The sequence below is a fragment of the Cherax quadricarinatus genome, chromosome 7 (genome assembly GCF_038502225.1).
Source record: "Cherax quadricarinatus isolate ZL_2023a chromosome 7, ASM3850222v1, whole genome shotgun sequence".
In the NCBI taxonomy this organism is placed as follows: domain Eukaryota; kingdom Metazoa; phylum Arthropoda; class Malacostraca; order Decapoda; family Parastacidae; genus Cherax; species Cherax quadricarinatus.
Window position 1 is genome coordinate 62,554,516 of NC_091298.1, and position 15,624 is coordinate 62,570,139.

The window sequence follows — 15,624 nt, forward strand, 5'->3', positions numbered from 1 at the left end:
CTGATCAGGAATTGCTTTTAAGGAATCTGCAGTTCTTTCTTGAAGAGTTGTGCATGAAGAGTGAATGCTGAAGAGTAGTGGTCCCTTAACAGTTGAAACGAGCTGTGAAGGTGCTCTGTACATTTTTTTTTTAGCTCGGAAATTTCGCCTGCCTTGAAAGGGCTCGTTAATACACAGTAACATTCCAACATATGGAGAATAAGTTACCTCAAGAGTATCGTCATCTCTGTTTTGAAGGTTTTAGTTATCCAACCCATCATTTTTCCTGCAGTTGCGAAAATATTGTTGTGGTCCATGAGCGTGAGATCGTTTATCATCACTCTTACATCTCACGCATTCGACTTGCATTCTATTGAATAGTTTGTCTTGTACTCTTATCTTTTTCATTACCTCCACTCTTCGTTACAAAGCAACTGAAATTTTCCTCACTGAACATTAGATTGTTGCAGTAGTCCATTGGAAGGCTTAGTTTATATCAGCTTGGTGACTCGCTGTCTCTTCTATGAATGCCACTTTCATACAAATTCTAGCATCGTCTGCAAAGGATGATAGTGCTATGATTTGTCTGTCAAATAAGAGAATGAAAGAAGTGGGGAAAGTAACGTGTCTTGGGGATAGAACTTTTCACTGTAGCAGCCCCTGATTGTACTGTTTACTATTACCCTTTGGGTTCTATTTGTCAGGAATTAAATATCCATCTGCCCACCTTTAGTTATTCTTTTTGAACGCATTTTGTGCGCAATTACCCCATGGTCGCACTTCTCGAAGGTTTTTGCGAAGGTAGTGTATCCTACATATGCAAATATTTTGCTAGTCTTGGATGCAATTGAAGACAACGTCGTAATGACCCAGCAATTACTGAAGTAAGTTTATTCAGGTACACACAAATACAGTTACATAGAATTATCATACACAGCATGTGTGTAGAGAACCTAGGATGTTCAATGAGGACAAATTCCAACTACTCCGTTATGGAAAACTGGAGGAGATAATAACTAGAACAGAGTATACTACTGACTCCGGCCATACAATAGAGCGGAAAAATAATGTAAGGGACCTGGGAATAGTAATGTCTGAGGATCTCACTTTCAAGGATCACAACAGTGCCACGATCGCACGTGCAAAGAAAATGATAGGATGGATAATGAGAACTTTCAAAACGAGAGATGCCAAGCCAATGATGATCCTTTTCAAATCACTTGTTCTCTCTAGGCTGGAATACTGCTGTACATTAACATCTCCATTCAAAGCAGGTGAAATCGCAGATCTAGAGAGTGTACAGAGATCCTTTACTGCACATATAAGTTCTATCAAGCACCTTAACTACTGGGAACCCTTGGAAGCACTTGACTTGTACTCGTTGGAACGCAGGAGGGAGAGATGTATCATAATCTACACTTGGAAAATCTTGGAAGGAATGGTCCCAAATCTGCACACAGAAATCACTCCCTACGAAAGTAAAAGACTGGGCAGGCGATGCAAAATGCCCCCAATAAAAAGTAGGGGCGCCATTGGTACACTAAGGGAAAACACCATAAGTGTCCGGGGCCCAAAACTGTTCAACAGCCTCCCATCAAGCATTAGGGGAATTGCCAATAAGCCCTTGGCTGCCTTCAAGAGAGAGCTGGACAGATACCTAAAGTCAGTGCCGGATCAGCCGGGCTGTGGCTCGTACGTTGGACTGCGTGCGGCCAGCAGTAACAGCCTAGTTGATCAGGCCCTGATCCATCGGGAGGCCTGGTCATGGACCGGGCCGCGGGGGCGTTGATCCCCGGAATAACCTCCAGGTAACCTCCAGGTAACCCCAAAAAGTCAGACAAAGTTACTTATTTCCATTGGGGTGACCTATTCTAAACCCCTCTTGCCTCCATCTTGACCTGGACTGTAGAAATGCTGAGATTCTATATGATTGGTAGAGGCAGGAACCATACATAGTTTTAAAAATAGGTATGATAGGCAACCAGGAGCGTTAACCCAGCAGCAGCGGCTGGCGGAGAAATGGGGCCAGAAGCAGAGATGGGTATCTCGTGGTACATGAGGCAGTCTTTGAAGAACAAAAGGCACAATACCGTGACTGGTATAATACACAAATTACCCGCACATAGAGAGAAAAGCTAATGATAACGTTTCTACCAGACTTGAAGCATTCACAGGTCACAGTGTGACGTGAATAGTCAAATAGGACCGAAACGTCGTCAATCTTTTGTCCTCTATGTGCGGGTTGTGTATAAGGCAGTCTTTCTACGAAGATTAAAATGATAATTTAAAACTTGCATTTCTTTTTGAAGACGTGGAATGAGGAGGGGGTAATATAACTGAGACTTAAATAAAAGGCATTAATATAGGAGATAGTAAGTGCTGCAAATAAACAATGACAGAACTCTTAACACCGGAATCAGATTTGAGCAATACAAATTTAAAGATAAAAATGGAATCAATGATTTGGAAACTGAGCGGCAGCTCTGTTTCCAATTCTAGTCATTCCAAATTCTGTTTCAAAAGCTCGTCGAATTACTTCGAGGAGTTTTTAAAACAGAATGACTAGATACATGAGAAAAAAAAACGTAGTCATTGTGCCGTAGGCTATCTGATTCGTATGGGCCCACTAGGCCTACTGCCTAACACCACACACTACCACCATCAGCTCTAATCACCACTATTATAAACAGCCACTACAATAATCTTATCCAATTACCATTACTACCACAACCATAATGAAAACTACCACTACCAACTATAACACTTAGCATTGCCATAAAATTAACTTGATACAGAGTAATACAAGCGCCCCTCGAAGACCTCTAATCCTTACCCACCCTCCACCAAACACAATGTAGCTTTCCTCATCCCTCCCCCCCCACACACACACCAAACACTCACTCAGATCGTGCCCCTTCCCTCCCCCAACACACACTGTCACTCATACTCTGCCTCTGCCCCTGCCCCCTTCTCCTCCACCCCTACATAAACACACACTCACTCATACCCTGTCCACTCTCCGCAAACTGTCACATCCCTTTCCCTTCCCCAACACTGCCATTCTATGCTTGTGTCGCTTACTGCCACCTATATTTATCTTGAATGACTACACAAAAAAATATAACAAGCGAGGGTTGAAATAAATAAAAAAATATTAAAAAAGAGTTTGTGTAAACGAACAACAATTTTGGAGGATGTGTAACGCAGTTTGAAGATATCTTACAACGAGTGAATATTACCTCAGTTTATTTGAACATAACACCTAACAAGAAACATAGATGATAATCCCTCACTCAGCCACTTGTGTATTTATAAACTGTTCTGGAAATAACTGCTCCCGCTGCCCGGTCTCAGACCAGGACTCAAACTGGAAATGAAATATTACAGGAATGACAACCATTAAGAAACATTGGTGAAAGGTAAAACTAGGTGTATGGTGACTAAGTAGAGGTTTGCAAAATTCACCTATCACTTTACAAGTTAACGAGAAAGAAATTATTATATTTAAGGGAAAGCACTAAACCCACAGGAATCATACAGGGTCTCGGGAATTAGGCTTGATGAAAAAAGGCAGCTCTAATTCCTAATGGGTGAACATGGACAGGTGTCTTACGGAAACACGTCCCTAAAATTTTCCAGCCGTACAGGAGATTCGAACTCCTGATCTCAGTGTGAGCTGAGTGCGATAGCGATCGTGCTACGGGACACAAGAAGGATTCTTGAATTAAGAATCCTTCGACATGACAAACCCAAAAAGGAGAAGTGGATTCAATTCCTTGTATCAAGAACTCTTCAATTTAGTAAGATGCTGGAGTCTACCACCTGTTGGTCTGAAAGTCTCGTATCTACTACAATTCCGGGATCCGATCACCATCCCACATATTATATTTCGCCCGCTGAAATAACCTGTTTGCGTTCGCAGTGATCATTCATGTCTAGAGCTGGAAACTAACAAAGAAATGATTCAAGTCAATCAGAATACATGTCAAGTTATTTTAACTTAAATAACCTACATTTACATTTAGTTAATTAGAAAACTGGCGATTATTATTATTAATCATTATAATAGAAAATGGCCTGGGTAATGAGGTAATTAGGTTGAAGGAAAGCTAGGCTTGCTTAAATTCCTTGGACCAAAACCCCTTCACTGGCATCGTCTTCCTCTAAAAAGGACTATGGAGAGAAACTGATGAAATGGGATAAAAGCTCTTAGTATGTGACATAGTAAAATAAAATGCGCCAAACCCATGAGGGTCATAAACACTATCTTGGTTTGTAAAGAGGTGTCAAAAAACAGGAACATCTGAAATGTGGAAAAAAATTAGGCTTGACTATTTTAACTTAGTTTCACAAATAAGCAGAAGAATGGACTTTGACTAACCGCAGTCCCTGAATGTAATAGGTTCATTATTTTTATTAATTGACAGTCGTTCACTGCGACTTATCTTGAGTTTACTGTCTAACAGTGACTAAGGCTTAAGTGAAGGAATGTGAAGCTTCAGTGTTTATGTCAAGAATAGCTAGTCAACCGCTAAATAAAGCAGGGAATTTCTGACATAAACACCACCGTTAAAGACACCGGGCGTGGATATGTTCCTTGTTAGCTGTAGTGTGTGGTGACAGCCGAACACATATTTGTATATGCACCAAGACACACACCTCAGAATGTACTGTTATTCAGTAGATATACATAATTCGTCCCAGAAGCTGCACGGCAGCGGTGAAGAGTGTCAAATGCTCTACCACAAACAATAAGTAGCCTTGGGTCAGAGAACTATGGCTACTACATTTTACAGTACACCCAATACTAATGCAAATTGTTAATTTTGTAGATATCAGCGGGTTCATATACTAACTTTGGATGCACAGCACGTCTATTCAAATCAACGTTAAGTGTCACGCACCTGGCCGAATGTAAACAAAGACGCATATCAACCGATAGCAAAGTAAGGTTAGATTACGTTAGATTATTTTGTGTTAGGTTGGGTGGGTTTCAGTAGGTCTGATTACCTTTTGCACAACAAAATACCTGAAATGTAAAAATCAACTTAATACTGTATAATAATTCAACAACCTACAACTAATGGTCGAAATATGCCGGGGAGCAGTTTATATTATAATCATGGGGGTGTGCTAAACCCGTAGGATTATACAGCGCACAAGGGGGGATGGAAGATATTCAGGCTCAATTCAGGGAACTGAAGCACAGATCCAATTCCATAGATCAAGAGCCCTTCGCCAGCATCAAGGACCCTCCCTTGAGGGGTGCCGGGAAGCAGTCGTTAAATTACCTCTAAATGACCCGGGCCTCTCAAGGAAGGTTCCTTGACGTTGGCGAGGGGCTCTTGATCTAGGGAATTGGGTCTATGCTCCCGTTCCCTGAATTAAGCCTGAATACCTTCCACATCCCCCCCCAACAAGCGCTGCATAATCCTACGGATTTAGCGCTCCCCCTTGATAATAATTATAAATCAATGACCCGGGCCAATAAACGGATCATATGATTAAAATCCAAATTAACAATCCCGTGTGGTACCCACACTTCACCCATATAAAGGAAACCTACAGTGCCCTTCCCATACACCAAAATACAAAGTTACTAACACCGTAACAGTGTGTACTCGGTAACTGGCTAAGCATTAAAGTTAGCTCTAAGCTTTATATAAAAAATCCAAATGGTTTTAGACTAATATAAATCTGTACAATGGTTCTGGGAGCACAGATGTTGTAGGTCTACATTAGTGATCAATTACGCAGATTTAATCTAGGATAACCCAATCAAGTCAGTGTGAGTTCCAAGAATAACACTCGTGTTCAGACAGGCTTCAGGTCTCACTGTTATATATCTTCTATACTCACTTGAATGGCGGCCTCTGCTTGGCTGAAGTGCCCCAGGAGGTTGGGCATCCTGGTGGTGTTGTAGGGCATCTCCTTACACATGGGTATAGTAATCCTCTCACACTTCCTAGGTGCTGCGGCTAACCCTGTGTCTAGCTCCAGTGCCCATCCTCCCAGCCAACACAACACGCTCGTCCAAATCACTAAATTCATCATTTTCACTATTATTTTTTCAATTATCTCGTAGGCCCTCGTGTGGGGAGGGGCCAGAGGGGTGCACAGAGAACAATCAAGGGCACGCCATGGGCACGGGGCTCCTAGAGAAGAGTTCAATAAAGAGGGAAGCGAGGTAGCATGGATGAGCGAGGGGCGGTGATGTTCGCGTACTAACACTACCCAGGTTAGACTTCAACTGGAGCTGCTCTTCCTCTCTCTTTCTCACTCACCTTCCTCTCCCTCCCTCCCTCCCTCACTCCATCCCACCTACCTCACTCCATCCCACCTACCTCACTCCCTACTTCATTCACTCCTTCCCTATCTCACTTCCTGCCAAAACTTATCCACTTTCCTTATTCCTTACCAGGCCTAAAAGGCCATAATTCCAGATAGTTGGCCTGTTAAGTTTATTATGTACAGGTACACGTAAGTACAATTATCATAGTGTAAATTACTTAGGATAGCCCAAAAACTTTAAAGCCTTTTACTGCACGCCAGACTTTAAACTCAATGACTTGTTTCAGTTATTTTTAGTAGTATAGGGAGCTCTTTGTGGATTTGAATTATTGGTGTCTTGGTTGTAATTTGTAACCATATTAATATTATTAAAGAAGGCCAAACTAGTAACTGTATACAACGCCTAAAGAATGGGAGACAATTAGGTTTGATCCGAAGAACTGGAAGGCTGTTTAAATTCCCTGGATCAAGAGCCCTTTACACCTTGAAGGAGCAGTGGCCACAGCAAGACCTGAGGGACAGTAAGTGATGGTGGTCGTGACTGTTTGCTTGTGGTAAAAGATTTTATTATTTATATTAGATACACTGTAGTGTGTGGCTACGAAGATGGTGGTTATTATTGTTGTTGTGAGTAGGTAAGTTTTTATTCAGGCTTTGGGTATATAACACGATTTTTGTTTTACAATGGTCTTGATGGCACATACGATAAAGGCTCATAGAAATACACTAGATTTAACCTAAGATAACCCAGTCAAGTTAATGTTGTGGTGGAGGCGGTGATAGTGATGGTGGTAGCTGTGGTGAGGGTAGTGATGGTGGTAGCTGTGATGGTGGTAGCTGTAGTGGTGGTGGTAGCTGTGGTGATGGTGGTAGCTGTGGTGATGGTGGTAGCTGTGGTGATGGTGGTAGCTGTGGTGATGGTGGTAGCTGTGGTGATGGTGGTAGCTGTGGTGATGGTGGTAGCTGTGGTGATGGTAGCAGCTGTGATGGTAGTCTTAGTGATGGTGGTGGTAGGTGTGGTGGTGGTGGTGGTAGTGGTCGTGATGGTAGTAGTGGTGGTGGTTAAACAGATACAGCTTTACCTTTCAGTTCTCTTATAGATTTGTGATTATTATTGTTTACAGATGAAGGCTCACAAGGTGCGTTCCACACCAGGGCGAGTGTGTTCCGCACCAGGGCGAGTGTGTTCCGCACCAGGGCGAGTGTGTTCCGCACCAGGGCGAGTGTGTTCCGCACCAGGGCGAGTGTGTTCCGCACCAGGGCGAGTGTGTTCCGCACCAGGGCGTGTGTGTTCCGCACCAGGGCGAGTGTGTTCCGCACCAGGGCGAGTGTGTTCCGCACCAGGGCGAGTGTGTTCCGCACCAGGGCGAGTGTGTTCCGCACCAGGGCGAGTGTGTTCCGCACCAGGGCGAGTGTGTTCCGCACCAGGGCGAGGGTGGTCCGCACCAGGGCGAGTGTGTTCCGCACCAGGGCGAGTGTGTTCCGCACCAGGGCGAGTGTGTTCCGCACCAGGGCGAGTGTGTTCCGCACCAGGGCGAGTGTGTTCCGCACCAGGGCGAGTGTGTTCCGCACCAGGGCGAGTGTGTTCCGCACCAGGGCGAGTTTGTTCCGCACCAGGGCGAGTGTGTTCCGCACTAGGGCGAGTGTGTTCCGCACCAGGGCGAGTGTGTTCCGCACCAGGGCGAGTGTGTTCCGCACTAGGGCGAGTGTGTTCCGCACCAGGGCGAGTGTGTTCCGCACCAGGGTGAGTGTGTTCTCACAGGTATCACACCACAGTATACATTAAGTGACTTTGAATTCCCCGCCAAACATGAAAAGTTGACCAAACAAACATGTCCACACCTCTGTAACAAAAAAACAGACATGTATATCAGACCCCCCCCCCTTACCTACAAACAACCCCTCCCCATACATAGTGAGATTATTATTATTATTAATCCCTGAGAGGGAGAATCTTATATGGTTACTTAAGTTTTCTTTCTTTCCACATTTCTTTTCCTACTTCCAACTTTTCGTGTTTCTTTCGCTCATAACTCGAGAATGCCTCACCGGATCGGCTTCTAATTTTCCACGCTTGTGTACGGCAACTAGGACCAGATTCTTTGAACAATTGGCATGTGCAGGTTCCTTATGAACAGTCGTTGATGATCCCAGTCCCAGCATTCTAGAATGGCTCAAATAATTTCCAAAATCCTTAGTAGCGTAGCTTCAAACATTCAAAAAAAATTGATAACTTAACAATGTAACTTCTGAATGGCTGCAAGCTTAACATGCTCGTGTATTTTGATATTGGTCTCTTAGAAATGCTGGAATTAGATTTGGGCTGTGAATGTCTTAATTTACCATTCTAATGAAAAGAATCGGATATTAGTTTCCAGATGACGACTTGTGAATGTCACTTCTGATTCACTTTAAATCTTCACCAATAAGATAACATTTAATTACGTTACAAATTTACGCCGCACTCTGCACTACCTGAAGTCTACCTGGAGGGCATTCCGGGGATCAACGCCCCCGCGGCCCGGTCCACGACCAGGCCTCCCGGTGGATCAGGGCCTGATCAACGAGGCTGTTACTGCTGGCCGCACGCAATCCAACGTACGAACCACAGCCCGGCTGATCCGGCACCGTCCAGCTCCCTCTTGAAGACAACCAGGGGTCTTCCCGTAATGCCCCTTATTGCTGGTGGGAGGCTGCTGAACAGTCTTGGGCCCCGGACACTTACTGTGTTTTCTCTTAGTGTACCAGTGACGCCCCTACTTTTCAATGGGGGTATGTTGCATCGCCTGCCAAGTCTTTTGCTTTCGTATGGAGTGATTGCTGTGTGCATATTAGGGACCAGTCCCTCCAGAATCTTCCAGGTGTAGATTATGATGCATCTCTCTCGTCTGCGCTCTAGTGAGTACAAGCCAAGTGCTTCCAGGCGCTCCCAGTAGTTAAGGTGTGTGATGGAACTTATACGTGCAGTAAAGGTTCTCTGTAGGTTCTCTGTACGTTCTCTAGTGCTGCAATTTCACCTGCCTTGAATGGGGATGTTAATGTACAGCAGTATTCCAGCCTAGAGAGAACAAGTTCCGTGCACTGAGGCGGCACAGAGGACTGGGATTTTGTAATATGTACCTTCAGCGTGTCCCTAGGGTCAACAACCCTCTGCGGTCCGGTCCCTGACCAGGCCTCCTGCATCAAGGCCTGATCAACCAGGGTGTTACTGTTGGCCACCCGCAGTCTAACGTATCTACGAACCACAGCCCGGCTGATCAGGAACCAACTTTACGAGCCTATTCACTTCTTGAATACAGCAAGAACTTTCCTTTTCACTAGGGGTATTGGACACCGTTCGCTGAGCCTCGTGCCTTAGTAGGAAATGATTTGTGTGTGCAAACTTAGGACCAATTTCTCCAGGATATTCCAGGCGTAAATTATAATGCATCTTTCTCTCCTTCGTTCGAAGGAGTATAGGTCAAAGAACTTCAAATGTTCCCTTTGTCTGGTCGATCAGACCAGTAACTGAGGCTTGTTCTGGGATCAGAGCATCGACCCCAAAACCGACTACAGGTAACCCTCTTGAGGTGTTGGCTGATGAAGCCAGAGGTGCCCAGAAGTCTTACAAATTCTTCCCTTGCTATGGGGCCACCAGACACTCCTTATTGCCCTCACCCCTTACCAACTCTCCCCTCCCATGTGTAGCGCTCATCCGACCCCTCGCTTCCTCTCTTTCTCTTCTTGGAGGGGTGAGGAAGAAGTGGTGGGGGAACTGTGACGGAGGGGAGTATGGTGAGAAGGGAGGTGTTGATGAGGAGGGTAAGTTGATGTGGGAAGGGGGATGGGGGAGAATAACATACCTGTACGTAGGCTACCCGTGGTCGCTTCTGAAAGTAACCGCCTCTTCCTGGCCCCAGACTAGACCTCCTGGTTGCTGACCTTAACGATCAGGCTGTTGGTGCTCGCCCCCCCCCCCGCAGTCCAACGTGTGCAACACAGCCAGGCTGATCAGGAACTGATTTAAAGAACTGTGGAGTTTGTTAGTAATTCTAGTTATGCAGGGAGAGTTGAAGACGTAGTCCCTTAAAGCTAAAACTTGAAAATTATTCAAAAACAAAGTTGAAAATATAAACACAATTTTTTCACGTATTTATATTACCCCTCACCCCCCCCCCCCCCCCCCCCCGAGTCCAGTTTATATTACCCCCCCCCCCCCGAGTCCAGTTTATATTACCCCCCCCCCCCCGAGTCCAGTTTATATTACCCCCCCCCCGTGTCCAGTTTATATTACCCCCCCGAGTCCATTTTATATTACCCCCCCCGAGTCCAGTTTATATTACCCCCCCCGAGTCCAGTTTATATTTCCCCCCCGAGTCCAGTTTATATTACCCCCCCCCGAGTCCAGTTTATATTACCCCCCCCCCCCGAGTCCAGTTTATATTACCCCCCCCGAGTCCAGTTTATATTACCCCCCCCCGAGTCCAGTTTATATTACCCCCCCAGAGTCCAGTTTATATTACCCCCCCCCCCCCCCCGAGTCCAGTTTATATTACCCCCCCCGAGTCCAGTTTATATTACCCCCCGCCCCGAGTCCAGTTTATATTACCCCCCCCCCCCCCCCCCCCGAGTCCAGATCACATTATATTACCCCCCCCCCAGTTTATATTACCCCCCCCGTCCAGTTCACATTACCCCCCCCCCCCCGAGTCCAGTTTATATTACCCCCCCCCCGAGTTCAGTTTATATTACCCCTCCCCCCCCCCCCGAGTCCAGTTTATATTACCCCCCCCGAGTCCAGTTTATATTACCCCTCCCCCCGAGTCCAGTTTATATTACCCCTCCCCCCCGAGTCCAGTTTATATTACCCCCCCCGAGTCCAGTTTATATTACCCCCCCCCCCCCCCAGAGTCCAGTTTATATTACCCCCCCCCCCCCCGAGTCCAGTTTATATTACCCCCCCCCCCCCAGTTTACATTACCCCCCCCCCCCCCCGAGTCCAGTTTATATTACCCCCCCCCCCCCCCGAGTCCAGTTTATATTACCCCCCCCCCCCCCCCGAGTCCAGTTTATATTACCCCCCCCCCCCCCCCCCACGAGTCCAGTTTATATTACCCCCCCCCCCCCCCCCAGTTTATATTACCCCCCCCCCCCCGAGTCCAGTTTATATTACCCCCCCCCCCCCCGAGTCCAGTTTATATTACCCCCCCCCCCCGAGTCCAGTTTATATTACCCCCCCCCCCCCAGTTTATATTACCCCCCCCCCCCCGAGTCCAGTTTATATTACCCCCCCCCCCCGAGTCCAGTTTATATTACCCCCCCCCCGAGTCCAGTTTATATTACCCCCCCCCCCCGAGTCCAGTTTATATTACCCCCCCCCCCCCCCCCCGAGTCCAGTTTATATTACCCCCCCCCCCCCCCGAGTCCAGTTTATATTACCCCCCCCCCCCCCCAGTTTATATTACCCCCCCCCCGAGTCCAGTTTATATTACCCCCCCCCCCCCCCCCCGAGTCCAGTTTATATTACCCCCCCCCCCCCCCCCCCCGAGTCCAGTTTATATTACCCCTCCCCCCCGAGTCCAGTTTATATTACCCCCCCCCCCGAGTCCAGTTTATATTACCCCCCCCCGAGTCCAGTTTATATTACCCCCCCCCCCGAGTCCAGTTTATATTACCCCTCCCCCCCCCCCCCGAGTCCAGTTTATATTACCCCTCCCCCCCGAGTCCAGTTTATATTACCCCTCCCCCCCCCCGAGTCCAGTTTATATTACCCCCCCCCCGAGTCCAGTTTATATTACCCCCCCCCCCCCCGAGTCCAGTTTATATTACCCCCCCCCCCGAGTCCAGTTTATATTACCCCCCCCCCCGAGTCCAGTTTATATTACCCCCCCCCCCCCCCCTCCCCCCCGAGTCCAGTTTATATTACCCCCCCCCCCCCAGAGTTTATATTACCAGTTTTATATTACCCCCCCCCCGAGTCCAGTTTATATTACCCCCCCCCGAGTCCAGTTTATATTACCCCCCCCCCGAGTCCAGTTCATATTACCTCCCCCGAGTCTAGTTTATATTATCCCCCCCCCACCCGAGTCCATTTTACATTACCCCCGAGTCCAGTTTATATTACCCTCCCCCCCCGAGTCAAGTTTATATTACCCTCCCCCCGAGTCCAGTTTATATTACCCTCCCCCCGAGTCCAGTTTAAATTACCCCCCCCCGAGTCCAGATTATATTACCCCCCCCCCGAGTCCAGTTTATATTACCCCCCCCGAGTCCAGTTTATATTACCCCCCCCCGGAGTCCAGTTTATATTACCCCCCCAAGTCCAGATTATATTACCCCCCCCCCCCCCGAGTCCAGATTATATTACCCCCCCGCGAGTCCAGATTATATTACCCCCCCCCGAGTCCAGTTTATATTACCCCCCCCAAGTCCAGATTATATTACCCCCCAGTCCAGATTATATTACCCCCCCCCCGAGTCCAGATTATATTACCCCCCCCGAGTCCAGATTATATTACCCCCCCCCCCCGAGTCCAGATTATATTACCCCCCCGAGTCCAGTTTATATTACCCCCCCGAAGTCCAGATTATATTACCCCCCCCAGTCCAGATTGTATTACCCCCCCGAGTCCAGATTATATTACCCCCCCCCCCGAGTCCAGTTTATATTACCCCCCCCCCCCCCAAGTCCAGATTATATTACCCCCCCAAGTCCAGATTATATTCCCCCCCCAGTCCAGTTTATATTACCCCCCCGAGTCCAGATTATATTACCCCCCCCGAGTCCAGATTATATTACCCCCCGAGTCCAGTTTATATTACCCCCCCCCCCCCGAGTCTAGTTTATATTACTCCCCCCCCCCCCCGAGTCCAGTTTATATTACACCCCTCCCCGAGTCCAGTTTATATTACCCTCCCCCCCCGAGTCAAGTTTATATTACCCTCCCCCCGAGTCCAGTTTATATTACCCTCCCCCCGAGTCCAGTTTAAATTACCCCACCCCGAGTCCAATTTACATTACAATCCCCCCCGAGTCCAGTTTATATTACCCCCCCCCCGAGTCCAGTTTATATTACCCCCCCCCGAGTCCAGTTCATATTACCCCCCCCCCGAGTCCAGTTTATATTACCCCCCCCGAGTCCAGTTTATATTAACCCCGAGTCCAGTTTATATTAACCTCGAGTCCAGTTTATATTAACCCCGAGTCCAGTTTATATTACCCCCCCCGAGTCCAGTTTATATTACCCCCCCCCCCCGAGTCCAGTTTATATTACCCCCCCGAGTCCAGTTTATATTACCCCCCGAGTCCATTTTATATTAACCCCCCCGATTCCTTTTTATATTACCCCCCCGAGTCCAGTTTATATTACCCCCCCCCCCCCCGAGTCCAGTTTATATTACCCCCCCCCCCCGAGTCCAGTTTATATTAACCCCCGAGTCCAGTTTATATTGACCCCCCGAGTCCAGTTTATATTAACCCCCGAGTCCAGTTTGTATTGCCCCCGAGTCCAGTTTGTATTACCCCCGAGTCCAGTTTATATTGCCCCCGAGTCCAGTTTATATTGCCCCCGAGTCCAGTTTATATTGCCCCCGAGTCCAGTTTATATTACCCCCGAGTCCAGTTTGTATTGCCCCCGAGTCCAGTTTATATTGCCCCCGAGTCCAGGTTATATTGCCCCCGAGTCCAGGTTATATTGCCCCCGAGTCCAGTTTATATTACCCCCGAGTCCAGTTTATATTACCCCCGAGTCCAGTTTATATTACCCCCGAGTCCAGTTTATATTACCCCCGAGTCCAGTTTATATTACCCCCGAGTCCAGTTTATATTACCCCCGAGTCCAGTTTATATTACCCCCGAGTCCAGTTTATATTACCCCCGAGTCCAGTTTATATTACCCCCGAGTCCAGTTTATATTACCCCCGAGTCCAGTTTATATTACCCCTGAGTCCAGTTTATATTACCCCCGAGTCCAGTTTATATTACCCCCCCCCCCCCCCGAGTCCAGTTTATATTACCCCCCCCCCCGAGTCCAGTTTTCATTACCCCCCCCCCCCGAGTCCAGTTTTCATTACCCCCCCGAGTCCAGTTTATATTACCCCAGAGTCCAGTTTATATTACCCCCGAGTCCAGTTTGTATTACCCCCGAGTCCAGTTTGTAACCCCCCCCGAGTCCAGTTTATATTACCCCCCCCCGAGTCCAGCTTATATTATCCCTGAGTCCAGTTTATATTACCCCGAGTCCAGTTTATATTACCTCCCCCCCCCCCCCCCCCGAGTCCAGTTTATATTACCCCCCTCGAGTCCAGTTTATACTACCCCGAGTCCAGTTTATATTACCCCCGAGTCCAGGTTATATTACCCCCGAGTCCAGTTTATATTACCCCCCCAGTCCAGTTTATATTACCCCCCCGAGTCCAGGTTATATTACCCCCCCCCCGAGTCCAGTTTATATTACCCCCTCGAGTCCAGTTTATATTACCCCCCCCGAGTCCAGTTTATATTACCCCCCCGAGTCCAGTTTATATTACCCCCCCCCCCGAGTCCAGTTTATATTACCCCCCCCCCCCCCCCCGAGTCCAGTTTATATTACCCCCCCCCCCCCCCTGAGTCCAGTTTATATTACCCCCCCCCCCCAGTTCATATTACCCCCTCGAGTCCAGTTTATATTACCCCCCCCGAGTCCAGTTTATATTACCCCCCCGAGTCCAGTTTATATTACCCCCAGTCCAGTTTATATTACCCCCCCCGAGTCCAGTTTATATTACCCCCCCGAGTCCAGTTTATATTACCCCCCCGAGTCCAGTTTATATTACCCCCCAGTCCAGTTTATATTACCCCCCAGTCCAGTTTATATTACCCCCGAGTCCAGTTTATATTACCCCCCCAGTTTATATTACCCCCTCAGTCCCCCCCCAGTCCAGTTTATATTACCCCCCCCCCCCCCCCGAGTCCAGTTTATATTACCCCCCCCGAGTCCAGTTTATATTACCCCCCCCCGAGTCCAGTTTATATTACCCTTCCCCCCGAGTCCAGTTTATATTACCCCCCCAGTCCAGTTTATATTACCCCCCCCGAGTCTAGTTTATATTACCCCCCGAGTCCAGTTCATATTACCCCCGAGTCCAGTTTATATTACCCCCCGAGTCCAGTTTATATTACCCCCCCAGTCCAGTTTATATTACCCCCTCAGTCCAGTTTATATTACCCCCTCAGTCCAGTTTATATTACCCCCTCAGTCCAGTTTATATTACCCCCGAGTCCAGTTTATATTACCCCCCTCCCGAGTCCAGTTTATATTATATTCAGATTTTTTTGTTTTTTTAATGACAATAGTTAATGACACTGTGTGTGTGTGTGTGTGTGTGTGTGTGTGT

At 47.6% G+C, this 15,624-nt stretch overlaps 1 protein-coding gene across 5 annotated transcripts in view; it reads right to left on the reverse strand.

Moving 5' to 3' along the window:
* Nucleotides 1–15,624, reverse strand: part of LOC128686924 (frizzled-9) — a 95,478-nt gene that overhangs the window by 38,148 nt on the left and 41,706 nt on the right. The window contains exon 1 of one of the 5 annotated variants that reach the window (XM_053774202.2): nucleotides 5,839–6,212. The exons of the other annotated variants lie outside the window; for them this stretch is intronic. Coding sequence (XP_053630177.1) covers nucleotides 5,839–6,033 — 195 coding nt within the window. The 5' untranslated portion in view covers nucleotides 6,034–6,212. Of the gene's footprint in view, nucleotides 1–5,838; nucleotides 6,213–15,624 lie in introns of those variants that run through there. 5 annotated transcript variants of the gene reach the window in all.